We start from the raw sequence: 27,858 nt of genomic DNA on the forward strand, positions 1-27,858 counted from the left end.
ACATACTCTGTAGTTGTTGATTATAATTTTCATTATATGCCTCATTGAAATAGTCAGATGTTCATAATTAATCCTGTATTTCTACCTTTCACGGGAAACATTTTTTGTAAGCAATTGTATTTCTGTGTTAAAATAGAAGGGGGGAAAAGTAAATGTTACACTCCCTCCAAATACAAAGAGACAAATTAAAAAAAAGGATTAAATTTCCCTTGGATTTTCTTTACATTATTATAATTTTTTTAAGCTCTTATCCCAAAAATGTCTGGGAAACAACCTGCTAGATCAGATTATTTGTTGCCTCTAACTGGCATCCTTTTAAGAACAACATTTAAGTGAGAGAACAGTTATACCGGCAGAGATTGACCTAGTCTTTATCCTGTAAAATCTAGTCAGTTTGTTCAGTGAATAACACTACTGCTAAAAAGTGCAAGCATCATTGAGAAAATACAGCCCTCAGTGGATAGTCACAAAAGCAGATGATGGTCTTAATGCATTACATTGCCCTAAGGGCTGTGGCCATCTTTGGCTAAGCACTGATTTCTTATTTACAAAATCATCTATTCCTTTAATGTAGCAGTAGAATCTGCAGTATCCATCTGTCCAAAATAATCTGCTAAATTGGATTTAAATTGACTGCAAGAAGTTTGGAAAAAGGAAACTCATATTTTGTTCTTCTGTTTTGCAGAGTTATTTCTGAATGATGAAGAACTAAAAAAGCTGTATGAGTTTGAAGAAGAGTGTGTAGTAGAGTACTTCCAGGAAAAGGAGGATGAGCAGCAATCATCTAATGATGAACGCATCAGAGTTACCTCTGAAAGGTACCTATTATAAGAAAAAACCCACACCACTTACCTGGAAAAATATTTGCTTTTTTGTGTCTTCATTATAACCAAAGTTGAGTTAAAGTACAAAAGATTTAGATCTTGAAGAAAATTTCCACCAATTCAGAAGCTGATCTGAATCCTGAATAAATATCAGTGCGGGTGCATCTCTCACAAGAGCAAGCTTTTTGTTGCTCCTCCTGATGAGTCAGTAAAGGTCACTGATTTGGGCAATTTTGGTATAAGAACATTCTGTCCATGGTGAATTTTTTCCCTCTCAAATCACAGTTAGGCTTTTTATCTGTTTGAGCAAATTACCACTTGTTGAGCTTCCAACACTCATCCATGAGAATCGTGTTGCAGCTTAATGACAAAAGCACTGAGGATTCTTCCCTTGGACCTATGGTTTGCTCTAGGGTCCAGCACTCACAACCACTGAATTTTAATCTCTGCCATAGATTCTCTTGGAAGCTTTGAACAGGGCATTTAGCTTTTCAGTATGAACTTCCCCATTAAGGACAGGGAATATTCACATGTAAATTATTAAGCTATTCTGAAGACTAGATAATGTTCGCATCGTGCTGTGTAAGCACATAGTGATGATGGCAGCAGCAGTTTTTTACCAGGTCACTTGGCAGCACTGTTCCCAAAGGCTCTGCCTATTCTGTGAGCAATTCTAAGTCAAAGGATGAGATTTTTTGTCACTACTTTGACATGATGAAAAATTCTTCCTATAACAAAAATTATACACTCTTTCATCTTAATCTTCCTCAGAGTAGATGATGAGCTACTCCATATATAATCCTCCACACATTTTTTATGAAGTAGCTCTGTGAGCCATGTCATTATTTAAAGGATAAACATCTTTCTCTTGAAGGGAGGCCCTGAACGTCTTACATTATTATATGCAAAGTTTGAGAATAGAGAAGCTAATGAAATCTGCTACATGTATTCGAGTAGCTTCTATCACACTATTTATCCATGGCAATTTGTCAAAATCCTAGGTATTGTGGCAGAGAATAAAGCAGGGCTCATAAGCCTCAGTGATTCACTATGGTCTGTGGCCACAAAGCTGATTTGCTTATTTCTCATGGCTTCTTGCTCCAGATGCTTCATCATCTTTTGTGTGTGAGATCAAAAGAACGTTAATTTATTTCCACAGTTGATTTACTAGTGTATTCTAATGCATTCCTTTTATATGCATTCTTCTGGTACCATAACTTCCATTATGATACAAATGATAAAAGAAAGTTGAAAAATATTATTTTATTGGAACTAGACATTAATTCCACTCCCTTCAGCTGATACATAACTGAAAGTTACTTCAAGAGCTAAAGTAAGCCCATACACACCAGTGTATGTTCTCTCTCATACAGCTGGAAAACCTGTTTTACAACATTCCTTGATGCTATTTTAAACCAGCCTGTGCGCATGTCATTAGGAAGTATTTTTCATATAATTAATTGATGTTTCACAGTGAAAGAGGACAACTGAACTTGAAATGGCTGGCACACTCAGAAATGTTAATAGCTGTCCCTAAGGGCTGCAACTCTTGTGCTCTCCTGGCACATAAATAAGGGCAAAGTTCAAGTAGCCCTCTAATGTGGTGTGTGGAGAGCACAGATAAAGAGAAAATGCATGTGCTTTTGATGCTACATATAGGAAAAAAGAATGATGATACACATCTCTGTGTTTGTAGCACAAACTCTGCCTTATGAAGAGATCAGTAGCTGTGTGCTTATAGTGAGTAACTGCACCATTCCAGAACTTCTGTTCTGTGCTCCTCTTTTGTACCCAACAGAGTTGAAAATATGTCTATGAGGCTAGAAGAAGTGAATGAGAGAGAACATTTTATGAAGGCTTCTCTTCAAACAGTTGACCTTCGACTCTCTCAATTGGAAGAACTATCTGGTCGGATGGTGAATGCTCTTGAGAAGCTGGCAGGTGTTGACAAATCTGAGTTGACATACTCAAGGTCACGGGCTTCCTCTGAGTGTGATGCTGCATATCTCCTAAGGCAAAGCAGTGTTAACAGCTCTGATGGCTACAGCATGTACCAGTACCATGTTGGTGGCGATGAGCTAACGTACGATGACAGCACCGCTCCTATGTCACCAGCCATGGGATTGCGTAAAATAGCCCATTCTATTGGTACAAAAGAAGATGGAGTAGACCTGAGGATGCTGGTTCCAGAACACCATGCCAGCCTCCAATATATCTCTACTGCTACAGCAGATGACAGCAAATCTACATTAGAAATTGCACAGAACGATTCCAGACCCCGTTCTGGTTCAGGTGGCTTTGGGGATGAAAAGCAGGGGATTTTCGAGAGTGATGTAATGGTTCCTCAAAGTATAAACCAGATAGATGCTGTTATGAACAGTCAGTCAGTACCAAGACCAGATTTTCTGAACAGTCAGTTAAAAGTAGAACATACCAAGTTAGAAGCAGCCATCTCTTATCCGTTGGACAAACCTAAAGCAATGCGCTATTTTCCTCCTGAAACATTCAGTACTTGTCAAACCACTATGATGAAGTCAAGGAGCTTTATATTTGCACACGGTGGGAAGCTGGTTGGAGGAGTTAACAACTGGACTGCAGAATATAGTACCATCATGGATCAGGTAGGCCCTTCTGCAATTGAAAAATGGGCCAATGAGTGGAAATACGAAATTGAACAGCAGCTTTCTCAGGAACGTCCTCCAGAATACCCTGGTTTGGTCTCTGAAGCAGAAAGGCAAGCAGAGCAGAAACAGGTACAGATGGACACAGATGATGACAGTGATGTTGGTGAAGCAGGTATGAGTGCCTCTTATACCTCTATGCCTGCCACTGTCAAGGCTGAGAAAGAGAATTTACTCTCAGTAAAGCCAGAAAGGACTTCAGGGTTCCCATCAGTACGGTCAAAGAGTTTGCACAGCCATTCTAGAAAAGCCAAGTCTGTAAAGGACAAATTAAAAAGACCAGGACATGCCAGCAGTGTAACTAATTTGGAGGTAGCATTTGGCAGTGCAACAGAAGAACAGAAAGCTAGGCAAGAAAAGGCATCCACAGAAACGGAATGTTAAGGTGGTTTATGGACCCTGTTTTATCAACAGTCAAGAAAGCAGCATGCCTAATTGAACAAATTACGGATTTTAGAATTAATTTCTAAAGAAGAATTTTGCATATATTTGTTTCTTTTCATTTAAAACTTAATAGATTTATGTTTTGTTTTCAAATAAATGCTTGCTGGGTCAGGTGAAAGGGAGATGGGGGGCAGATAAAAACTAGGCACGCTCCACAGATGCCAGCAGTACAGATCTTTCTTTGTTCCACCTCAGCCTTCCTTATAAGCTCATTTACTGACAAGCTCTTTATAAAAGCGATCAAAAGAAGGACAATATTATCATGTAATGATTTAGAAAATATTTTTTCTTCTTTTTTGTCAGAAGACTTCTTAAACTGAACAAATTTTTAACCAGCCTTAGTTTCTATCTTTACTTATGCAGCTGGTTTATTTGTGGCTATTATGTTTTTCATGTCAAAACAAAATTGTTGGAGGCAAGGAAAAATTATGCAGTCCCCTCTTTCACTTTTGATTTCATGCATGCTTCTTAGCTCCTCTTTCAGAAAGGTGCAACATTCTGGTTTTCTTCCACTCACATAGGTCTGAGTGGAAAACTACAGTTGTATTTGGAGAAACCCAACCCAAAAAGCCACAACATGTTCTTGACCTGCCCTTGAACTTGAGTGACATAATCTTGCTTTCAGGATAATATCTGTCCCCACCCCAAAGCATGCTGACAGCCTTAAACTGTACAAAGCCAGTGATCCTTGTTTCAAAATGTTTAGGGAGATTTTAAGTATATGAAGTATATGGAGATTTTAGTAATATGAATCCAAGATCTGCATTAGTTTTTTGTATAAATGTGGATAGCAGTAGAAGTCCCTGTAAAGAAAGACTCTTTTTTTTTTTTTAAATGCCTGCAAGGGAAAACGAAACAAAACAAAACAGGAAAGATGTTCAGATCAGTGGGATCAAAATGAAGCAAATTTTTGACCAATTAATCTTTCATTTTGCAATTTCATTATGACGACGTATGAAGAACAAGGAACAGTTTCTAGGAGTCAGTAAAAAAAAATAATTTCCAGATTAAAATAAAAATTCCATATAGTTTTTCAGCATATTTCAAAATCAAAAGTCAAAGGAAAAAGCGAAGAACACTGGAAGTGTTTACTACCCCTCAGTGATTAAGATCCACCCCTGTAGTTACAGCTTGCAGGCACACTTGTCTCAACAGTGGCATTCTAAGCAGTAGGTTTGGATAGTTTTCTTCATAACAGTATGGTGTTATTTGCCTCATTCTTCTCTTACTTTGTAGGAAGTTTGTTTTCTGAAATACTCAGCACCTCTTTGTGGGGGATGAGTAGCATTGAACAGACAAGAAAGAAAATGAGTTAAAGGCATGTTACTTGTCCACAGAGTAGTGGTCAAAAGCTTATTGCTCAACTCATTAACCATCAGGACTTGTCCATATACTATTTTAAAAAGAGAGTTTCTTCCCCCACCATCAGCTCTATGGTTTGTAGGTCTCAGTATCCTCCTTGATCATGCTGCTTAGAGCATTTTGAAATGCAGAGGTTGATGGAAGACTCTACAAATGCATTGATGGCATCAGCTTTTTATTGTTTGTGTTATATATTCGTACCCCATCCATACTTACACCTTAAAATACTGTTACCATACTGAGCCATCATGATAACTGCACAGACATTTCTGAAAGCTTAGTCATCATTTACCGTGGACTTTTGCTAGTTTGGTGTCATTAGCAGGTTTACTGGTTTCACTGTTGTCAGAACAGTGTTGACACTTTGCTTTTCATGCTTCTCTTTTATTCAACTTCAGGGAAGTTGACATTTTGTAAAAACAGAAAGAAATTGTTTCACTTCCATGTTTACTTCTGTGTTACCATGCTGTACAACTACATAGCCATTTTGTATGTGTGGTTAAAATAGCCTCCAATTTGCCAATGCCTTTTTATTGTTTGCCTGCACACACACCAGAAACTGATTCATTAACAAACACAAAGGGACACAGCTTTTCAGCACTTCGCTCAACAAGCAGTATGCATTGTGGAACAAAATAGTGTGTTGCATACCTCTTCTTACATTGTCTTTATAAAATGTGTGTTCAATCGTGCTCTGTTTGACCAGTTATTTTTTTTTAGCATTTACATTACAAATTTATCAGCATATAGATTTTAAACATAAACATTTTACCTTTTTATTCATTTATTTTGTGTAAAAATATTTATAAAGAAACATATGAAAAAGAAGTGAAATTAATTCAGAATAACAAATTGTTCACTACACTGTTATCAAAACACTTTACCTAGATCTTTCTTCCTATGCAGTGTATCGACTGACACAAATTACTGCTTTTTTACATTGCTTCATTCTGAGACTAGCTTGGCTTTGCTCTTGCAAGCCCCTCCTCTTGCAGAGTCACTCTTTCCATTTGAGATGCTGGATTTTGATCCCCAAGAACTAAGAAAGTCTATTTCCCATATTATTTAGTAATGAATTAAAGTAGCTGTTGAAACCTTCCAGCTGTGGGTTCTCTGTACTCCTTCTTTGGATGCTTTCCTAGGTTCTGGGTTTGACTGTCATCTTTGGCAAAATGTATGTCTGTCCTTATAAATAAAAAATTGAATAATAGAAGTATCTGTAAGGCCTTGTCAGAAAACATGACGTCAACAGGTTTATTTCATTAGGTCTGCAAGATCCACAGGATTGTGCCCCGTTACGGTGTTCTGGGTAGTTAACCCACTGACACAAAGCTGGTTTGCTGCCAAGCAAAAGGAGGAGGTGAGTTTCCAGAGTGCCAGCAGCACTTGGACACGTTGCTGAGGTCCCACCTAGTAATGCCATGGCCAGCATATCACTTCTACATCACTGTCCTGTCTGACTGGTCACTTCTAGTTGACCTAGAGTTACACACAAAAGCTTGTTATGAAAAAAAGGTGGCACACCTTGTATGTGAAGTCAGGAATTTATGGTTAGTGTAACATTTTAACAGTCTAATATATTAATTATTATTAGTCTAGATCTAATTACAAGAGAGGAGAGACAAGAAGAGAGGAGAGCAAAGAATACTCCTACACTACTACAGGAAAAAAACAAGAAGGTAAAATTGATATATGCACACTGCCTGCTATCTCGCTGTTTTGTTGTGGGTTATTTGTTTGTTTTGTTTTGCTCACAGTTGCAGTGATCATCTAGGCCTAATCCTCAGTGGCTGCAATGGGCCTAGTGACCAAGTACTGCCAGCTGTCAGCATCCCAGGGCCTTCACTAGGATGAGCATGATGTTCATGTTCTTGGTTTCTTTTTCCTTATTTTTTGCTTGCTTAGGGGCACTTTTATGTTTGCTACCAACTTTACATCTTGTTTTTCTTAATTGGCTTTCAAATCCTAGAATTACACCTGGATTTTTTAGTAATGAGAAAAATTGCTGTCACAGCTAAACAAATGAAGGCACAGCCTGAGACAGGTTAAGACAAGTTCAGACAAAGCAATCCTGACAAGCCTCAGTCCTGAGGCCTTACAAAGTCAGCATAAAGCCTGTGGCCTGTTACTAGCAGTGACAATATTCTGTTTACTGGCCTATGAGGCTCCATTAGTCCCAGAGGTGTTTTCCTTTCACTACAGTCACTGCAGATAATGCATGCAGTGGTCACCTGAGCTGATTATTTCAGCCTAATTGAGCCTTTTGATCCCCTATTGGCATCCAGCATCAGACAGAAAGGCAAAATGGATGGAAGGACCTGGTTGGCATGGTCATTTAATGCCCATTTCAACTGGTGCCAGAGTCCAGGAGGGCTGAGGTAGTCAAAAAACAGTTCACAGCAGGAGGTTGGATTGCAGGCTGACAAAAAATAAGCCTTGGGAGAAGAGAGACAAGAACTTAAAAGACAACATTTCCTTAAAACTACAACCTTTTTTTGCTTTTTTCAACTTTTAGCCTTACTGCAGAAACAAAATTTGATATGGCAAAGTGCTGCTTTGTGGTTGATGCCCTGTATCTTTACAATGGATGTAAGGTATGTCTTGGTAATAGGCTTTAAATTATTCAGCCAAAATACTTAAGTGTCGGTATCCACCTTGTGCCTGATGTTAAAGGTGATGAAAAAGGAGTTGCATAACTTCATCTGCCTGCTCCTCTTTTGTCTCTACAACATTAAAAGCCCTATGAAACTGCAGTGCTTCATCCTGCATGTTTCTAGAAGCACTAATTGGACTGCTGTGTTCAGCAAGCTATTATCTGAGCAGACCAACAGCCTTCAAAAATAGCCATGAAAAAAGATTGGATTCTATTTTAGGGGCACTGGTTATCTGATAATTACTATCACAGTACCGCTGTAAAATAGCCCAAACCAAGGTGGAACATTGTACCATTCAGCTGCTCCAAATAACTCTAGGGAAGTAGTACCTACATAATGATTAACGAGAAAAGTAGCCCTCAGTAACAGCAAAGTTCAAGATCATTAAATCTCCACATTGAGAATGTTACCTCTACTTCACAAATGTGCCTTCAAAAGGAGACATTCTTTCAGAGTTACCTCAAGAAGCTAAAACATTGGCAAAGTTTTTATCTCATGTATGTCTTTGGCCAGATCCTTCAAAGTTGCGGTTTTATGTAAATAATCATCTTTTAAATGTTATTCTGCTGGATCTTCATCAAGGACACTCAAGAAGGAGATTTTTCTTTTTCCAATTGCTTAATAAATTTAAGGCACAGTGTTTTTCTTCTATACGAGGTAATACAGACCTGGAGGGCTGACTTCCTCACAAGTCCCCAGCTCAAGTCCCATGCTGCAGAGTACAGGCTGAGGCAGCTGAGGTGTGCAGACTATTGAGTGCACAAGTAGAAGGTGTTCAGGTATAGTGATAAACTGTAATGCCCTGAGTGAAAAAAAGACTTTCATCAGTGAATTCTGACTTTGAAGACTTGCCACATACTTGCTGTATCTCTGGGCACATAGCTCAGCTGTGAAATCAGACAACACGTATGTCTTTGTGTCTTGGAATTCAAACAAACAATTGAACCATTCTTTGGAAAGCTATGAAAACACATGAGTTGCCATAGAAATACAGGCCTGGAAGAGATCATCTACACTAGAGACAAGTTCAGCAATGTCGATAGCATCAGTGGCAGATGGTGGTCTAACCTGTTCTTGAACATCTCTAATGAAAGCCATTCTTTAATCTGCTGAGAGATCAAAAGGGACCATTATGAAAATCTGTTCTGATTTAACCCCAGCCCTCATGCATTGCACAAGCCAAAGCACTTCCCCAGCTACAGAGCTGTCATGAGGTTGTACCAGAACTTTTAGGAAGAAACTTAATGCGCTGTGCAGTAAATACAGCAGGTTATGCACCGTAGCCATAGCTAAGCAGATCATTATCTTCACTGTTACAATTTGCAGCGTATGCAAAAAGAGGCCCTAGGGAACTGCCATGCAGCATGTGGGATGTGGTAGCACCAGAAGAGCAGCCCAAGCTGGTTCTGTGAAGGTCATGACAGTGGATAAATGTAAACGTCCTGGTCAGTCTGGCACACAGGAGATATCACTGAACAGCTTAATGTTGAGGCAAGGAAAATAACTGCACTGAGTAAAAAATGATGTTATTTTAAATTAATGAGAACTAAAACAACCATCTGCAGTCTTTACAGTTCAGCTGGCTTTGTTGCACAGCTGGCTTCCCACTGTTCTTTCGAAGACTGTTCTCAGAGAACAAAGGCATTCTCAGAAACCCCTGGTTTAGCAAGTGAGACAAGCGGGATGGCTGGAGATGGGCAGACATTGAGTGCACTGCCAAGAGGGTGTCAGTGGATCCAGAGGATTTTGCTTCCTGTCCTACCTGCCCTACCCTGCCAGCTACCCATCCTGCCTGTCTACCCTGCCCTACTTACCTGTCCTGCTCTGCCTGCCTGCACTGCCTGGTTTGTATCCCACTGCAAGTTGTGGCCGGATTAACTTGTTCCTCCAAAATACTCACTTCTGTCAAATCAACTTTCTCCTCTCACTGGCACAAGACTCATCCAGTGGCAACTTGTGAACAGCTTCACCACTCTTGTGATCTTATGTTTATGGAGACCTTAGGTTTGATTTTGTCTGTTTGTTTTCAGAACAGCCCTGAATTTAAATGTGTCAGTGCAGTCCTTAATGGAAATTTGTGCTATCCTGTGCTCATTCCCTCAAGAGTAAGAATGCATTTGCATCCAATTCTCAGAAATCTCTGTGATGATGCAGAAACTCTTGTAATTCTGCTGTAGTATAAATAACTGTCATTTTATTTTAATCACTGGCAATTTTGTTATATGCAATTGCAAGCCTAGCTGATTTGGGCAGTTTCTGCCCTCCTTGCCCCCTTGCTTTCTCTTCCTACTTCTCTGATTTTTGTTTCCTTTCAACAATGTTCCGAATATGAACAGAAAACTTCAAAGAAGAACAAAGATGAGGGCAACTCCCACAGTATTTCTCACTTATGAAATATCCAAGGGATTTAGCTTGTGAAAGGGGAAAGTCACCAGCAGGACAGGAGCTGTGGCTTGCTCTCAGCACTGTTGGGTACTCGGCATTACACCACCAGCTAATCCTGCAGCACAGTGCACTCTCTGAAATGATGAATGCTGCATGGACAATGATGTCTGCAGCATAAAATAAAAATATTGTATGTGAAAATACAGGATAAAGTGAAGGGCACTGTCTGCCAACACCAAATAAGATAGGACTCTTGTGCAAGGAGGTGCACTAAGTTTAAAAATGCTACACAATGGGATTGTTTTTATCTTTTCCACCTGCAAGTCCAAGAGTAGTGTATTGTTATGGAAGTGCTTGCTGGCACTCTCCCCTGGGCTGTTGAAGAGCTTCAGTTGTATGCATGGGTAATTCAAACTGGGCAAGTGCCAGTAGGTTGATTCCCTCCTCACTGGCCAAACAAATCTCCCTGCTGGCATCAATGGGACATCTCATCTAAGTTGGGGAATCCAGATTGTGCCCTCAAGTGGGTTCTTTCATTGAACATCCACCCTCTAACTTCACAAAAAAAATCCCAGGGTCTATAATGCAATGTACTGTGCTTCCTACTAATGATAGTAGGGGAAGACCTCGACCCTGCGGCTGATGCTGGGTGCTGCACGTGCCATTTTGTGTCTAAAAATGTGTCCCTTTCTTTACTGTCTTTGTCATGTTGACTACAATCCTGCTGTGCTGTAGCAGGCCTTTACATGTGAGCTGTTACAGAAAAATGACAGTGTGCTGACTAATGCCATGCTTTTTACTAAGGTGAGGCTACAGTGCCCTAATCCCAGCATTTAGTTTGGCACATCCTGTGCCTTCAACTCTTGCCCCTAAACCACGGACCTTTCAGTGAACTGCTCTTGGCTGAACTCTCACTGTGGTGCACCAGCTGTTTGGGGAGCACCAGGAGGCACAGGAACCACCAGCCTTTCTTACCCTGCCTGATGCATCAGACCTGGCTCCAAACTCTGGAGAGGCCTGGCTGGTTTCACCACGTTCTTTGGTGCCTGGACCACCAGCAGGAGAACCCAGGCCCTTCCCCTTCCTTAGGTCTCACAGCTGATGGGCCTGTGTGTTCCCATTCTGGAGCTCTTCATTAAACCCCATTTCCATCCAAACTGTTGCTGCTTCTAGGTCTTTCCACTGCAGTATCCAAGTTCATTGCAGTCAGTGCTCACATAAACACCTGCAACATGGACCTTTAAGGGTGCAAAGGCCACTAAACGAATGTGAGTAGTTACGCAGTTTCCTGCTTGTCAAAAGAGGCAGCAGAGGTTAGATTTTGGCAGTTCAGCCGTGGTCGATTCACGCTGGACCTGGATTTTCACTGCTAATCTGAGATGACGCTCGGTCACAATAAAAACCTGTCTTTGCGAGCTTGGTGTGGAGGTTTCAGCCTCCAGGTGGCTCAGGGGTCAGCTGTGGGATCCCTTCGCTTCGGTGCTCACGTTGCTCCTCTCTCCCGGAGGCCAAGAAGCGCGATCGCTTTCTCGCCGCTCGCCCGGGGCTGCCCCTGTGAGGCTCCGCCCCGAGGCGAGGTCAGCAGGGAATCGGTGAGGGTCGGGAGCCTCAACCGGCTGTCAGTCTGGTCAGAAAGAACAGTCCTGCCGTTACGGGAAGCTCCCGTATAAAAGCGGAGAAAACGCTCCCTTCTCGGCTACCAGCGCGAACCGCGGCCGCTTGGGCCCTCCGCGCCGCCGTACGGAGGCCGCTCCCTCCCTAACATGGCCGCCCCGGCAGAGCCCGCCTCAGCCCGCCGCCCGCCGGGGCCGCCGCCGCCCGCCCGCCGCTGGCGGTAGAGACTGCGGGGCCGGCAGGCGGCCGCCCTCGCGGGGAGGCGGAGGGAGCCGCGGGGGGCTCCATGAGGGGCTGGGGCAGCCCGGGGCCCGGCCTGCCCAGGCGGCTGACTCCTCCCTTGGGGCAGGAGGGAGCGCTGGGGCCGCCCCCGCCCGCCGGGGCCGCCGCCGTGTGACTGGGAGCGCGCAGCCCCGAGCGGCCGCGGGGCGCCGGGCCTGAGCCGGCGGGCGTCGACACCCTGTCCCCGCGGGACGGGGCCTCCTGGGCCCGGCACAGCGCTCCCTCCCCGCCCGCCGAGATCCCCGCCGGCAGCGACAATGTTTTCTCTCAAGCAGCCCAAGCCCACCTTCAAGTCCTACCTTCTGCCGCTGCCTCAGGTAACAGCCTTTTCTTTCCATTAGCGACCTGCTCGGCTCTTCCCCTCCCTGCCCTGGCCCCGTCCTTGGCCCTGGCCCGGGGCTGCCCTCCCGGCGGCGGCCGGGCCGGAGCGGGGCCCGCGGGGCTTCTCCTCAGCTGGCCTCGGGGCTGCCGGCCTGGCGGGCTGCTGACCCCGCACCTGCGCGTCCCGGGGGGTTCCGCTGCCCCCGCAGCCCCCGCCGCACCGGGAAACAAAAGCGGGTTGGCAGGGCAGCCCGCTGGCCTCCTGGCCTGAAGTGGCACAGAAACGCCGAGCGAGCATATGCGGGTCGTGAGCCCGAATTGGCTCGAGGAACAGAACTTTTATACCAAAATAGAGTCTTGTGTTGATAAAAAGTGGTCAATACGAGGTTATTTTGGAAAGTTATGAATAACGCTTCAGGTGTTTGGGCACGCTTTCCTCTTTGTGCTGTGGGAATCGGCGCTATCCGAAGGAGAAAACAGCTGGTGCTTGTCTGTTATGCAAATAATTTAACTCTCTCTGTAGCCATCCTTTCACATTTAAAACGTGGCTGATGGCATGAATAAGAAAGCCAAGTAGATACAGCAGGAAAATATAGGGGAATACTATACATAGTGCACATATATATATATATATACACACACATGTATAGTGTATCTAATGTATATTAAGTGTATCTAGTAGAATCACCGGGATGTTTTGTATGGTCTGGGTGTGCACTTGACATAGGCTGGGTTTTACTTACTTGTTTTAGACAAGGCAGGACCTCTTCTAGCAATACGTTTGATGTGTTGACTCATTTTTACTGTTTCTTGGTAAAAGTGAAATGTCTGTTCCACGTTAATTGTGGATATTCCTAGTCCTGAGAAATGACTATGTCACTGTCAGTGTAGGACCCATAGGCATTAAGGCTCTTTCACTGAAGATTCCAGTCTTTTTATAGAAGTATTTTAATTTTTAAGGTTTGGAATTAAAATGCAAGTAGGCATGTATGTGTTCTGGGCCTTGGCCTGTTGGAAATTTTTCCCATGTCCGAAAGTCACGCAAGTTAAAAGTTGCTAGAGTGTTTTGTGCAAACTTGAGTGTCCGAATCTATGTAAATCTTGTTGTAGGACTTGATCTTAACTTCATGGAGCGTCAAGGCAAATTGTTTTTTCTTCATACAGCCTAGGTTACACAATTGGTTTAACATTAGCACTTTAAATATTGTGTTATTCTTCTAGTACAAAGCTAAATGGACACAAAAATGTTAATACGTTACAGAAAACCATTGCTATGATTGGATTCTAGCTCTTTAGGATCACCATTTAAAGTTAAAAGAGCAACTTTCTCCTTTGCCCAATTAGATCAGGTTTGTGTCTGACTGTAAAGTTCTGATTCTTAAGTGAATTCTGTTTGTTTTTTTTTTCCTTTAGGCTGAAGACCATATGGCATCAGAACCAAGGATTAAAAAGCTGGAACCAGTACTTTTGCCAGGTAGGCATAAATCGGGAGTTGGACAGATATGTCAACAATATATTTAAGCCTTTTGTTTATTATAATAGAATTAGTCAAATGTAAATAGTTTTCCCTATTTTACTGTGATTATTGATTTTGGTATATTTTAATCTTAGCATGCTTGTTGATGGAAGGTAACTCCTTAGTAGGAAAATCTAATATTGCCTGTGTCTTTAGAAAATTGTTCTGAACTGCCTTAAACTCTAAATAAATACACAGGCACTTCTACCTGTGTAATGCTCTGGTAGAATAGTGTAGAATAATATCTTGGGTTTATTGTGAGTATTTGAAATTAAACCACTGTAAAACCATTTTAAGTTTTGTAACATTTATGACACCTTTTGTCAGATAGTCAGACATTTACCTGTGTGCAGAATCCACTACCATAGCATGTGTTGTAGCCTTTATTTTATTTTAAAAGAAAATACTTGTAGAGATTACAATAGAGAGGTATGATTGACTTACTTATTGGAAAGCTTCTAATGCTATCTTTATTAATTTACTCTTATTAAATGTCACAGAATCACAGAATGTTAGGGGTTGGAAGGGACCTCTAGAGATCATCTAGTTCAACCCCCCTGCCAAAGCAGGACCACCTAGGGCAGGTCACAGAGAAATGCATCCAGATGGGTCTTGAAAGTCTCCAGAGAAGGAGACTTCACAACCTCTCTGGGCAGCCTGTCCCAGGGCTCCATAGAGTGTGCAGCCATTATGTAATTTTGGAATTTGTCAGTGTCTTTACACTTACGCTGAATAACCTTTTCAGTGTGAGGATGAGGAAAGCAATGTTTTTATTTTTTTTTCATAATTATAAATCTGTTCATATTTATAAAAATGTAGACTATAACTTCCATATTGTAAATAAGAAATAATCTTTGGTAAATGAGATTTTGATCAATGAGGATTTCTAAAAGCCTTATTCAGATACCAAAGAAACAATCTACTGTTTTCAATATTACTTTCATTGCAAACTGTACAGCGCCGTAATATATTCGGCTTGATGTTTCTAAAACCATGGTATACTGCATTTTTTTTCTTAGCATTCAGATTATATGTTGACGAATATGAGTTTACACAGTCTTGCTGTTGTGTCGTTGAAGTTGATAAAAAATGTTCACTTTCAAAGTGATGAACAGAACAAAGAAGTTACTCTTAAAAGAAGTATTTCTGTCACTGCTTCATGTGAGACTGTTGTTAATTGATACACGGTGTGTTCCAGAGAGGCACCTTAAGCTTAACAGGCTGAATTCATGTGGAGAGAGGTTCAACTGAGAAGTAAATAATGATGCTTTGGGAAACAAAATAATACAGATTTTGCTTGAGGCATAAGTACCCTAAAATACATTTATAAGATTGCTTGGTATTGGAAATACAGTTGTATTTTTATGCTTGCAAAACTTCTGCTTACCACTTGGCATCTTACTGGTTGTGTTACAGTTGATATTCATCCAAGGTCTTTGACTCACAAGGAAGTGACTGCATGTTCTTCTGATACATTCCACAGAAAATGCAAGGCAGTAGAAATTGCTCTTCTTAAAATGTAGCACATCTTGCCTTTACTGTGGGACATGTGCACAAGCAGTTACTGGGAACAAGAACTGTGCAGTAACTTTTTGCAGTGTGGTTCATTCTTTAATTGTGTAACTTTGAAGAACACTTAAAATGGTGCTGACTGGGTTTGTTTTTCTCAACTGGCTTGTATTTATTCCACATTTGCATCATTTCCCTTGTCTGCACTATCTTGGAAATCAGCATTGATGGCTTTTGGGACATTCATAGTAAGCTGCCCCAGGTTATGTAGAAGCTAATAGAAAGAGTGTGACTCACCACAGAATTCAAACTTCCATGTCCATATCATTCTAAGGTGTTAATGGAATTATGTCATAATAAAACTCGCTGCTCTATGCAGCCACAGAGTAGCTCTTACAAAATCTTTTCATTTCTGTGAGCATCCGTCTGCGTGGGGGCAGGGGGAGGAGGGCATGTAACTAGACATGACTTACTTTAAATGACTTAAATGAAACTCTTCCTGTTTAAAGTTAAGCACTGGCCTAAACACTTTTTTTTTTGGTTGTTTCTTTCATCAAATAGTGCAGTAGAAAAGTGTATAAACAAGTACACATTTTATCGTTGTATAGTCTGGCTTTTGTATCTGTCAAAACCCAAATTTCTTGCCAAATTCCAACTCATCTAATTATATTAAGGCTGACGTGACTTGTACTCCCTTGCAAGTACATTTTGAGCGTGGCATTCCTAATATCCTGTCCTTAATAGCTGAGTGAAATTGCTTTTGCTCTCAGGAACAGAGTAAAACCTGCACGGCTGAATGTTTATTATGATTCTTTAATTGGTGGAGTTTTTAAGGAGTTCCTTTGGAATTAAATTATATCAGCACAAGCAGTTACTGATTTCATTATAATCTTCAGAAACTGCAAGTAGTTGTATTAAGGTTTTGATTCCTAAAACATAGTCTCTTTGAGGGAGTACCTTACTCGAAATTGAAACTCCAAAGTAGCTAAATACCCTACTGTGCAACTTGCATTTCTGTGCAGTGGAGGTTAGGAGAGGGAACTCCAGACATGGAAGTAATGTGAGTCAGGTTACAAAATGAGGAGGTTTTTGTTATTAAAAAAAAAATAATAATGGAATTGACATTGGAACCAAATCGTAGCCTGTAGAGTTGTTTTTTAAAGTTTCCTCTGGTGTCCAGAGGAATGGAGATGCATCTCTTCAGCTTTTAGCACAAAAGCCTGTACTCTCCTGGAACTGTGTGCCCTGAGGAGGGTTGTGTGTTAGGAAAAGCAACAGGCATTTAAAGGTTGGTTGTAAGTGGCGGCACTGATACTGTAGTAGGGGAAAAACAAATAATTTCATAGAACTTTACCTAATTTCATTACAAAAGACATGATATGTTTAATAAGGAGTTATAAAAATGTTTTATTTTTCTTACTGCAGTTCTGTTCTCCTAGCATAGCTTTCTGATCAAGAGTTTTTGCAGTTAGTGGAAGAGCTGGCCTGTGTAACAGTTTCACTTTTATTTTTTTTTCCTTTGTTTGTTTGCATAGCTTGTTTTGTAAGTGTGTCAAAGAGGAAAAACAGAGAAATAGCAGGTAGTCAGTCTACCAGTCAGTCTGTTAAAGTGCCTTGCCTGGCGAGCAGAAAATTAGCCTGTGTACTTCAGGGGAGAATGAAGTTAATGTTGTTGAACTTGAAGGTGTGTTTTGTTCTGGTAATCAATGGTACTGTATATTTCACAACAATGTCGGTAACATTTTTCAGACATCAACATTCTCAAAAATTGTACAACGTAATTGGGATGTGGTGCAGTGTATGTTTTCATTATTTGAATGGCATAGCAGTGTGCAGAGAGGTGCAATGCAGGGATGGGTAATGAACCAGTCCAGTGCCTCTACTGGAAGCAGTGCCACACTGTGGTTTGGGCTAGATCAGGCAACAAGGTCCTTGCTGTAGCTACACAGGATGTTCTGCCCGAGCTTATGAAGTAGTGGAGCACCTGATTAAGAAAGGATTGTTCCTCCTGAATCTTAATACCCACTTGTAGTAATTATTTTAAAGTGTTGCTCAGTATGTTAATTTTCTAGTAGGTTAGTAACTGTTACCAGTAAGTTTTTACAAAAGTGTTAGAAATTATTTAGTTGCTTTTGTTTTTAAAGTTTATACACTACAATTAAATAAGTAAACTGAATTAGAATAGTTCTTTGGGTTTTTTTAAGGATTGCTCATGTTAAGGTGAGTTCAAGGAATGTTGGTGGTGAGCTACTGTTGCAAAGCAGTTTCTCATGGTCTCTTGTGTCTGCACCATGTTTCATGGTCAGATCATAGAAGTCACCTTCAGTGCTATCATTGGTGTGCAGCCACACACCAATGGGTGGGTTTATGAACAGGTCATAAGTACAGCTGGACTGGGTCAGATTCACCTGCTGACAGTGGCCACCAGCAGGCGTGTAGGAAGAAGGAGAAACAGGACAAGCAGCACTCCTAGCTGCTTCCTTCAATGTGTGACATAGAGACTTTCCTCTTAAATGGGGAGATCCAAGTGAGGAGTTAGAGCACCACAGAGGCAATGCAATCATATTTAATTCCTCTTGTTGGATTACTCTTACACATTTGTCCAATTGCTTTCTATCATCATCTAAACTTCTATCACCCATCTGGTGGTAAAGCTTATCTTCTAGCTTCATGGGGTAAGGAGTTTAGCAGCTTAATTGTATGCTGGTACAAACTGCCTTTGCTTGCTTCTTCAGAATTTACCACCGTCTAGTTTTTTTTAATAAATCCTGGTTCTTGTGTGACACAAGAAGCATCAAGGCCTATTCCACCATTCCATGTGATTTGTGATATTCAGACTTGTCTCGTGTTATCTCTGGTTTGCTTCCCTCTATCTTAGTTGTCTTAGTAGCTTCTAAGAAGGAGGCTTTCCATATCTTTAACCATCCTTTTGATTACCTCTGAAAATTTTTCCAGCTGTGTGGTGCTCTCATTGAGGTGGTATTACATAGTGTGTTCAAGATTTTCACCACTGAATATATTTTGGCTTTTATCTAATAATGCCAATCTAATCAGCTTTGCCACCTGCTTTTTTGTTGTGGTTTGATTTATTTTTTTATATATACATGTGCCCTTCAATATGCAACTGACTGTAGAAATTTGTGGGAGGTTTTTAAGACTGTATCATGAAAAGTTTTAATCTTTTAGAAGTGTCTGATTGTCTCACAAGTTATTTCCCTGCTCTTTTTCTTTTTCTTTTTTTTTTCTCTGCTTTCTGCAAATCCTTAGTACATTAAGTCATGTGTTCCAGAGCAGCTGCAATACATCTCGTGATAGGAGAAGGAAAGTGCACTTTTTGGTGAGGCACCCTTGTGTGTTAGTGTCCCAGGTACGTTCACTCCTGGCTGTTTTGAACCCCCTGCCTCTCTTTCTTTCTTGGCATTTTCACTTGGTCTGTGGTGGTGCAGAGCTGGAGAACAGAAGTCATGGAGCTGCAGCATGAGCTGCAGCTGGGGGATGGGTAAGGAATAGGGACCAAGTTAGTAAGGTTAATGCCTAGCCCAAGAGATGTCAGGTCTGCCTTTCTCCTGTATTAGGAATCATTTTGGTTTAACACTTCAAAGTGGAAGCTGGAATTATTCAATTGCTTGGTTCAAGCAGTGATGCTGTTACTGTCAGTGCCCTTTTCCTTTTGTGTATGTGGAACGATGTGTTGTTATTCAAGTAGATCTTGCTTCATCTGTTACGGATCATCATCTGTTGATGGTAAGTAGCAGTAGCCTATCAGCAATCATCAGTGCTGATAATAACTGAATGTAATTTATATGAAGTCAGTGTCTGATTGTTTCCAAAGCATATTCAGTTGTTGATTCTCATTTCCAGTGAGAGCCAAGGCTCTCTTACTGATTCCACAGCTGATTAAGACCTCATATTGCAGGGTTAGGGGTTTTTCCCTGCATCAAATTTCTTATTTGAAACGGTATATTAGAACTTTACTTGTTTTTAAAGTTAGGGTGTGGATATTAGACAAGTAGGTGAAATGGCTTTGTAATTTCAACTCGTTTTCAGGAATCGGAGTCATACTGGAGTATTACATTATTTTCATCATTTCAGAGTGGCCAGATTTGAAAATCAGAATGGCAATTTGGAAAGTAATACAATCCCCTAAAGCTTTCTAATGTAGAATTTTAGTATTTTTTTCCTATTCCAAGAAGATTACTGAAAGTTTCCCTTAAATAATTATGAAAGTTTCACATTCTAGATTTGAAATGTGAAACAGCAGCCTTCTGCAAAGTAATCTTTCATACTGCAAGAAGTTTAAAAATGAACCAAGCATTTGACTTATATTTAGAATAAATGAGGCATCACTTACAGTAAGTATATAGTAAATACTCTATTATAACTTTGTTTGCTTGACTCAAAGTAAATTTTCAGGCAATGTTTTAGGTTCAGTTAACTGCTGGTTTTGGTTCTGCTTTTTTTAAGAATTGGCATGATATAAGTCCTACCAAGGCAGTCTGCATGTAGAACCTAACTTCCAGATAGTCTTATAAATGGATTTTATGGGATGGAGTCAGTTTGATCTGCCTTCTTTGTTAGGAGTATGTAGAATGCATTTCTTAAAGTTTCTGTAGTGGGATATTTTAAGTGTGTGTAAATATCTACAAAAACACTTCCTTATTGACAACAGATTAGCTGTAGGGCAATGTGGAAATCATTCTTTAAAGGCAGAAGGATGAATGTGCTTTAAAATAAAATATTTTAATGTTTCTGCATGTGGAATCTGCCAAACAGTTCCAAAGCTGGTTTGTGCCCACTCTGGCCCACATATTTTTAATGCCACAAGTCATTAAAGTCCAGAAATGTGATAAAATGTTAGTGTAGATTCTGAATTGTTAGCTGACCAAGCTATTGGGTTTTTGTCTCCTGACAATTATATTTGCTTCCAATGAATTAAGTCTTCAGCAAACTAATTTCTAATGAACATGTGTTTCTGCGTTTATTTATTTATTAAGCTAAACCTGAGTAATTTATGCTAGAGCCAGTACTACATTACAAATTCAGAACAGCATCTTTAACTTTTATTGTTGATATAGTTATAAAATAACAGGCTGAAAACCACAGTCCTCTCAAATTGTTACTGATTATATTGTTTAGGCAAGTCAGGCTTTGAGAGTCTGTAGTTTGTGTGTAGCCAAACTAAAAATACACAAAACCTTCCTCACTGGCTTGTCTATTGTTCACATTTCAGAACTCTGATCAAATAGTTGCTAAAACGTTTTTGAGGGGATTTTGGTGATATTATTATTTTTATTTGAACTAAAAATACATCTGATGCTGAGAGAAGCTGTTTATTACTCCATTTTTCTCATCACAGATGTGTGCTTCTGTTAGCTACTTGCTGCTGACACTTTGTGTGCAACTGAAGAACAAGCTAGATCAGAGAGCTAGTTCAGATGAAATTAGGACTGATAAAAAAGGAAGAAAAGTATGTGGTTAAAGTTATTTTCAGCTGGATCAGTTCTCTGATGTGACTAACAAAGTCTTTTACAAATGGTAGTACCAGCACAAGAACTGAGGTGGGAATGAATGTTGAATATGGAGCTGTTTCTGTTTCAGGGGTAATACAAGTTGCTGGATTGAAGCAGCTCTGTAAGCATGATCAGCTTTTTAATCTACTGCAATACTTTATTTTGGACCTAGTTGCTACTGAGAGCCTTGCTCTTGGATGTTCCCTTCTTGCCACGTGGGCTGTTGGTTGCCTGCTCTACGTTCTTCTGTCCTTTACTGCTTTTCTAGGGTGTGGTGGAAGTTTTTATGGAGCATCCCATCCTAGTTCAGAAAATTCATTTATTTTGCAGAGTTCATAAAGATCAGCCATTATTGGACAAACGCTGATTTTCATCTTGTTAGTGTTTGTGGGAAAAGAGTTATTCTTGGAAGACTTTTACCAGTAATCCTTTACTTTTTTTGCTGCTTTTTTCCTTAGTGAGCATTTGTAAAATTTAGCAAAGCTCTTGCCATGCTTTCTGTTTTTCTGTTTGTTGACCCACAAGAGAAACTGTACAATACTCATATATGATATTTTAATAACAATTTTTCTAATCAGATTGGCAAAGCAAGCTTTTTTGGCACTGCGCATATTAAAAACACCACTGTCCAAGAGGTGGCTAGAGGTTCTTTTTAACAGAAAACCCAGGGCCTCCTGTTAAAAACTAATGCAAATAATATATATGTAAATTGTTTTGCATTCCCCAGTAATCCCAGTATTGAGCTGTTCTTTTGGAATAACATTTAAGCTTTGTTTTTATTTATTTGCTTTCCACAGATGTACGGAAAATTAAATGTAATCTTTTTTTTAACTAATTGTGAAAGCATTGGAAAATAGTTGGGGAAACAAAAAAGATGAATGATAACTATAATAGTGTGCAGCTTTTTTTGTCTTCACATATCTTAAGCCCCTAAATACATTGTAAGAGCTCAGGAAAATCAGAGAAGAGATAAAAGATAGTTATTTCATGAGCTCACAAATACTTTTTTCTTAAGTTTGAAAGTGGCTGAGCACAATGAACAGAAGATTCATTTAGAAGTGGATTAGAGACATTTACATCTAGATGCTTGGTGCATACTAATAAACTCACACAATTTTGGTGTTCTGTCTACACGAGAATAGCTAAGAAAAAGCAGCTAAATGAGTGAAGATGTTCTAGATTTCAGTTTTTTATTAATCACGTTTATATTGGAAATTCTTACTCAGAAATTTACAGAAGTTAATTATTTGCCAGTCACTTTGGAGCAGTTTTAGACTTAGATCTTTATAAATACAAGTGAACTGGTTATTGAGCATTTTTAATTATTAAATGGTTTTTTCAGGTTTTTTATTGTAAAATTTTTAGAGTATCTTTCACAAAAACAAAGTTGGTTTTTTTTTTTTGTCTTAATTGGGTATAGTCACTATGAGCATTATAAATGAGGAATGGGGGTTTAGTTTCCTAAGTGTATTCAGGTTTTTATTAATTTAGGCAGGAATTACATGACTGCATAAAGTACTTAATACTCTCTGTTGTCCTTATGTCTGCTAGACCTTGAACATACACTAAACATATTCAGAGTTTGATTTAGAACTGCAATGCCCATTAAAGACAGTTTATACTAATAAGTCTACTCTTATGCTTCTACAGTTTTTAAAAAGTTCCCTTAGCAATATGTAGGGTGCCTGCAAACTTCTTGGGTCAGCAAGATTTGCATTATTCATTTATGAAAGTGATTCCAGCCATTCATTGCCTCTAGCAAGTGTCAGGTTTTTAATGAGCTAGAAATATTGTATGTTAACTTATGTCAAAATGCATATGTGCATGTATCAGTATGGGTGTACAGACACACGGTGCAGCATAAACTGCCTTGTAAACTGTAGTTACTTTATTTCATTATGCAGCATTTCTGTATTTAGTCAGTATTAGATCTCTTGAATACTGTTTATATTCTGTTTCACCTTGTGCATTAGTAAGGTTGTGGTCCTAAGATGCTATTCAATCAGCCTGAAAGCTAAGGTTTTAAGATATCTTGTTCTGCTGTATTCCTTCTGTGTTCATAGGCAGCAAAACTGTGGTAGAAACCCTTTTGAATTGAAGGGTTTGGCAGCTACTTCAGTGAGCAACTGAAAACCTGGAAATTACTTGAGATCTCTTTCTTGGTTGGCATGTTTTTTTAATTTTAAGCGAAGAGAATACAGAATGTTAAAATAGCAAACATGAGAACTGGCTATATAGGTGAAAGAGGATTATTGTTAATGCATCCAGAACCTTGTCTTGAGAGAAAATATGGAAATTTCCAATTATAGGTTTTAACGTGTTGCTCATTCTAGCAGCTCTTGCTTAGTTTTTCAGATCTATCACGCTTACTTACTGTCTGATTGCCCTGTTACTGATAACAAATAGTGATAGAACTGACCCAAAATAGCTAAGAAAATTTTTTAGGTATTTTGTGTGATCTGCATGTATAGCGGTGGTTAGATCCAGCACTACTGACAGTAAATCACAAATTACTACCTTCATAAGATAAACAAAAGTTAAATTGATCCCATGGAGCATGGCATCAAAATTGACCAGAGTGTTGTTCAGAGGTAGGCAGAAGGGTGCAGGATATCCTTTATTTTAAGATGTTACTGATGAGGGTTTGTATTTTCAAATTTTGCAGAAATAAATTGCCCTGAAGGCTAGATCAGATACACTTAGTGTGTCTGCAGGCTGGGATACAAAATTGGTGCTGTTGCACATTGTCTGAGATACCTGTTGATCACTTGTTCTGCTGAGTTCAGCATTTCTAGTTGTGCCTCTTTGTCTCCAGTTCCAGGCTCAGCTTTCTGAATTTTATTTGGCTTGCAGTGGTTTATGCATAGTGGTGGCTTAGCTATCACTGTGAATTCTCCTAGCATCCAAAATATGAACAGTCACATTATATGTCCTTTTGGGAGGGTAGCAGAATTTTTCTGAAGTTTAGCAGTTTCTGTGTTAAGTGCAAGGTGTATTAGCTAGATAGATCCTTCAATCTCATATTATTTTTGTGACTTGTGTATTCAGTGTAGAAATACTTTCATTAAACATCATTAGGCTTTATGTGTAAGGGTGGTAACCTGTAATTTTTCTTCTGGTTTCCTGTCAGAGTTTAAACAAACTGCCCTTGTCTCCTGAGATCATTCTTTGACTGTTTGAGTCACATGGAAGTGTTGACTGCTGTTCCGTGTCTGGAACAGCTTGTGACTGTTTACTGGAAAAAAGCAGCAGCTACATTGCAAAAATGTGCAGTGTAATATCTCTGAATAGCTCTGTTGTTGATATTTGTATAGAAGAATCACCTACTCAACTACAAATGCAAGAAGGGTTCCTTGTGTAAGACCAACAAGTGCTACTAACGTTGTTTATCTGCTGTCCTAAATTTGAATGAAGTTTGGAAGGTTTGCACCTTTTTGAATTGCTCATTGTAGGTGTCCAAATGAGCGATAAAAGCTGGATCAATGTAAAATTCCAAACTTGCATTTAAAAAAGAAAGTTCAGTTTCCAGAGGCTTTTGAGAACTGTATCCATTACATTTGTATTGCAGAATTTTTCACTGTAAATGTTTAAACTCTTAGGTTGAAATTGGTGTGCATACACTCTCTGTCTTGCCACACTGTAACTCTCAGGTTCAAAACTGACAGCTCTGTGCTAGGGCTGTAAACTTGAGTGCAAAGGAGAAGCTAGGCCAAGAAATCCAGAACGTATTTGAGTTGGATGAAATGAGAACATATGAAGTTGCTCTAAAATAGGATTAGTATTAACATCTAGTGTAGCCACACAATTATGAGAAATGGAGGAGGGAAGTAAAAAAGATTTGCTTTGGCAGAGAGAATGATGTGGCAGGCATGTTTTAAACTGTAGTAGATTCAAACTGAAGAAGTTTGCATGAGAGCGGCAATGGATCCCTCATTTCTCTAACATTTTGTAGCATCACACACACAAAATACTGAAATAGTTTTATAATAATAATTTGTGTTTTTAGCAAGAGTGTCTCCTGTGTGATATTAAAAATATTTCACTTGGTAACAAATAAGGGAATGTTATATTTTAAAAAAACAACAACCTATGGAGGTTGCACTTCATTTTGTGGTGAATTTGGCTCTCTGTATCTTTGTATTAGAAATGTAGTGGTACAGTGGATCTTCTGAGAAAGGGAAGAATAAAAACTATTTAGGTTTAGAAGGACTGACTTTTTGCAGAGGGGAGAACAACATTGAATAGTTGAAGATTAACACCATTGTGAGAAGGAATTGCTTTAATATGCATTTTGAGGTTTTGCTGCTATTTAAGCAAATAGCTCATTAGAAAAAAAGGCTGGGCATTAAGAAGTTTAAGGCCAGACTCTTCTAAAAGTATTGGAACATTTTCATTACAATGTGTAACAGAAGTAGTGTTTGTCACACTCATGTAACCCCTTTTTTGGAAATTGTTTTAAATTGCTGTGGTCTTGCCTGAACTTGAAGCTGTCAGAAACAGGTTTGGTTTTTTCGAAATTCAAAACTTACATAACCACAGTTTGGTGATGTTTGAAAAATGACTTTAGCGCTCCAGCACATCTGTCTGTAGAGCATTTTCACAACTCCTGCCACTTCTGACATAGATTATGCATGTATGTGGTAACTACAGGTCAGTGAAACTTGTCCCCTTAGATCTGCAAACAGAATACTTGGCATAATGCTGCCAGCTTGAAGCTACAGAAAGAAATTCCTGTAGCTGTTTATCACAACTAGATTAAAAGCAGGGGCTCTGCTGCAGCTTTTAGGGACTTCCAGGCTGATGCCTAATCATGTTATGGGCAAGAGAGCTGGTATTTAGCTAAGCTGCTAAATGGTTTAGGATGAGGAGCATATGCAGAGACTGGGTCTCAAGACTAGCAAAAGGTGCATTTCTGCTCAAGCATTTGGAGTACCCAAGGTAGTTCTTTCAATGTCTGGGTGCTTGGGTGCAGTGATAACCACCTGAGGAAAACAGCTTCTCTAGATTGGGAGGCAGATGAGAGATTTATTCACAGAATCACCAAGGCTGGAAAAGACCTTTAAGATCATCAAGTCCAGCCTAACACCACCACATCAGTTAGACCATATCCCTAAGTGCCACATCCAGCCTTTCCTTGAACACATCCGGGGATGGCTGTGTCCTTACTCATGGGGTATGCAGAGAAATGATCACAGCTATGACAGTCACCCAAATAACTATTTTCTTGTAAAACACAGACAAGGCACTCTGAGGTGACATTTCAAGCAACTGGGACGAAATATGCCCAAGCTATTAGTAAACTAGTCTTTGGCAACCTTCAGTATTTAAAAAAACCTAAATACAAACAAACAAGAAGCTACAGGTAGTACAAAATTACACTTTTCTTGAACACGCTTCCACTCGCACGCTATTTATGGTAGCAGCAGAAGGAAGTGGTTGATCTGATGATAGAAGCAAAAGTCTTCTTCTACAGGAGTAAAATAAATGATCAAGTTCATTTCCTGAAGTAAGAATAAAATTACTATTTAGCTTTCAGACATGTCCACTGTGGAGCTAAAAAGTAACATTTTGTATAGCGATTCACTTTTTAAATGGTCCTCAGTCTCATTTGCCTATATGCTTTTTTTATTTCATGGCTTATCCCAGATGAATTAGCATAATAATTTTCTTTCTTAATTCGGATCTTCTGTTTTGCAAAAGGAAATGGTTGGTTTCCTTCATTAGATGGACACTGTAGAAACTTTGAAATGCTGAGGAATGTTTAATGTGTTTGTATTCTGTTTTTTCTTTTATGAAATCACCTGAAAATCTGTTTAAAAATGCAAAACTAGATATGGACTGATTATTCAGAATTCATTAAGTTCATAAAACTCTCTGAAGTACTTAGCAATAGCCACCTAATTTCTGTTTTTAAAAGGAATACTAGCTGAAGTACCTGAATGTGTGCCTTTATTTAAAGGATAGAGTTGTCTAAACCAATTAATTTTAATAATGAACAATTGCAGTTTCTCTCTCTGGGTGTGAGGTAAGTAGTGTGTGTTTTTTGCTTTTAACTGCTGCACAATATTGTCTGTTTTGGAAAGGCAGTTTCCTTTCCTCCCCCTGAGTGGCATTAGTTAAACTCCAGGTTTGCCTAGAAGAAACAGATATCTGAAACAGATAAAGAGGTAGGGATGTCTTGGAACTACAGACTTAGAGTTGTTGTACCTGAAGCATTTATATAGGCTTCTCTTTTCCCCTCCCCTTTTTCTGTTCTAGGTGAAATTGTGGTAAATGAAGTAAATTTTGTAAGAAAATGCATTGCAACAGATACGAGTCAGTATGACCTGTGGGGCAAATTGGTTTGCACTAACTTCAAGATTTCCTTTATTACGGATGACCCAATGCCGCTCCAGGTTTGTTACTACTCACATCACTACACCATGACAACAAGTGGGATAGGTAAAATGGATTTCATTAAAATACAGTGAATCTATGTCATATCTGGTAGAACTATGATGCCTTCTAAAACAAAGAAGGCTAAATTATGCAGTTCCACTCTCCCATTCTGTGTGTGTTGTTGTTCCATCCCTTCATTGAGAATATCAGAACAGGGAAATCTTGGTGTGGAAGTACAGCCAGCTCTATTTACCTGTTAGGGAGGCTTCAGTGGGAAGTGGTTTTGCTGAAGGCAAAACAGGAATTTATATAAAACGTGTTCCTCCTTGAAAAAGATAATTGCAAATGTTTGTTTGACTAGACAAGCATCAGATCAGC

The 27,858-nt window shown here is 39.6% G+C and overlaps 2 protein-coding genes across 3 annotated transcripts in view; both read left to right on the plus strand.

Moving 5' to 3' along the window:
• The window catches only part of TRPM1 (transient receptor potential cation channel subfamily M member 1), a 90,643-nt gene extending 84,337 nt beyond the window's left edge, over positions 1 to 6,306 (plus strand). Inside the window, exons 29-30 of the mRNA XM_051628527.1 lie at positions 686 to 818; positions 2,623 to 6,306. Coding sequence (XP_051484487.1) covers positions 686 to 818; positions 2,623 to 3,889 — 1,400 coding nt within the window. The 3' untranslated portion in view covers positions 3,890 to 6,306. The remainder of the gene's footprint in view (positions 1 to 685; positions 819 to 2,622) is intronic.
• A 1,545-nt stretch (positions 6,307 to 7,851) lies between these two features.
• Positions 7,852 to 27,858, plus strand: part of MTMR10 (myotubularin related protein 10) — a 44,629-nt gene continuing 24,622 nt past the window's right edge. Inside the window, exons 1-3 of one of the 2 annotated variants that reach the window (XM_051628732.1) lie at positions 7,852 to 7,905; positions 13,981 to 14,041; positions 27,361 to 27,497. In XM_051628732.1, the coding sequence (XP_051484692.1) occupies positions 7,852 to 7,905; positions 13,981 to 14,041; positions 27,361 to 27,497 (252 nt within the window). Of the gene's footprint in view, positions 7,906 to 12,105; positions 12,564 to 13,980; positions 14,042 to 27,360; positions 27,498 to 27,858 lie in introns of those variants that run through there. The other variant, XM_051628731.1, reaches the window with a different exon arrangement.

Source organism: Apus apus, chromosome 10 (assembly GCF_020740795.1).
Source record: "Apus apus isolate bApuApu2 chromosome 10, bApuApu2.pri.cur, whole genome shotgun sequence".
NCBI classification, from domain to species: Eukaryota; Metazoa; Chordata; class Aves; order Apodiformes; family Apodidae; genus Apus; species Apus apus.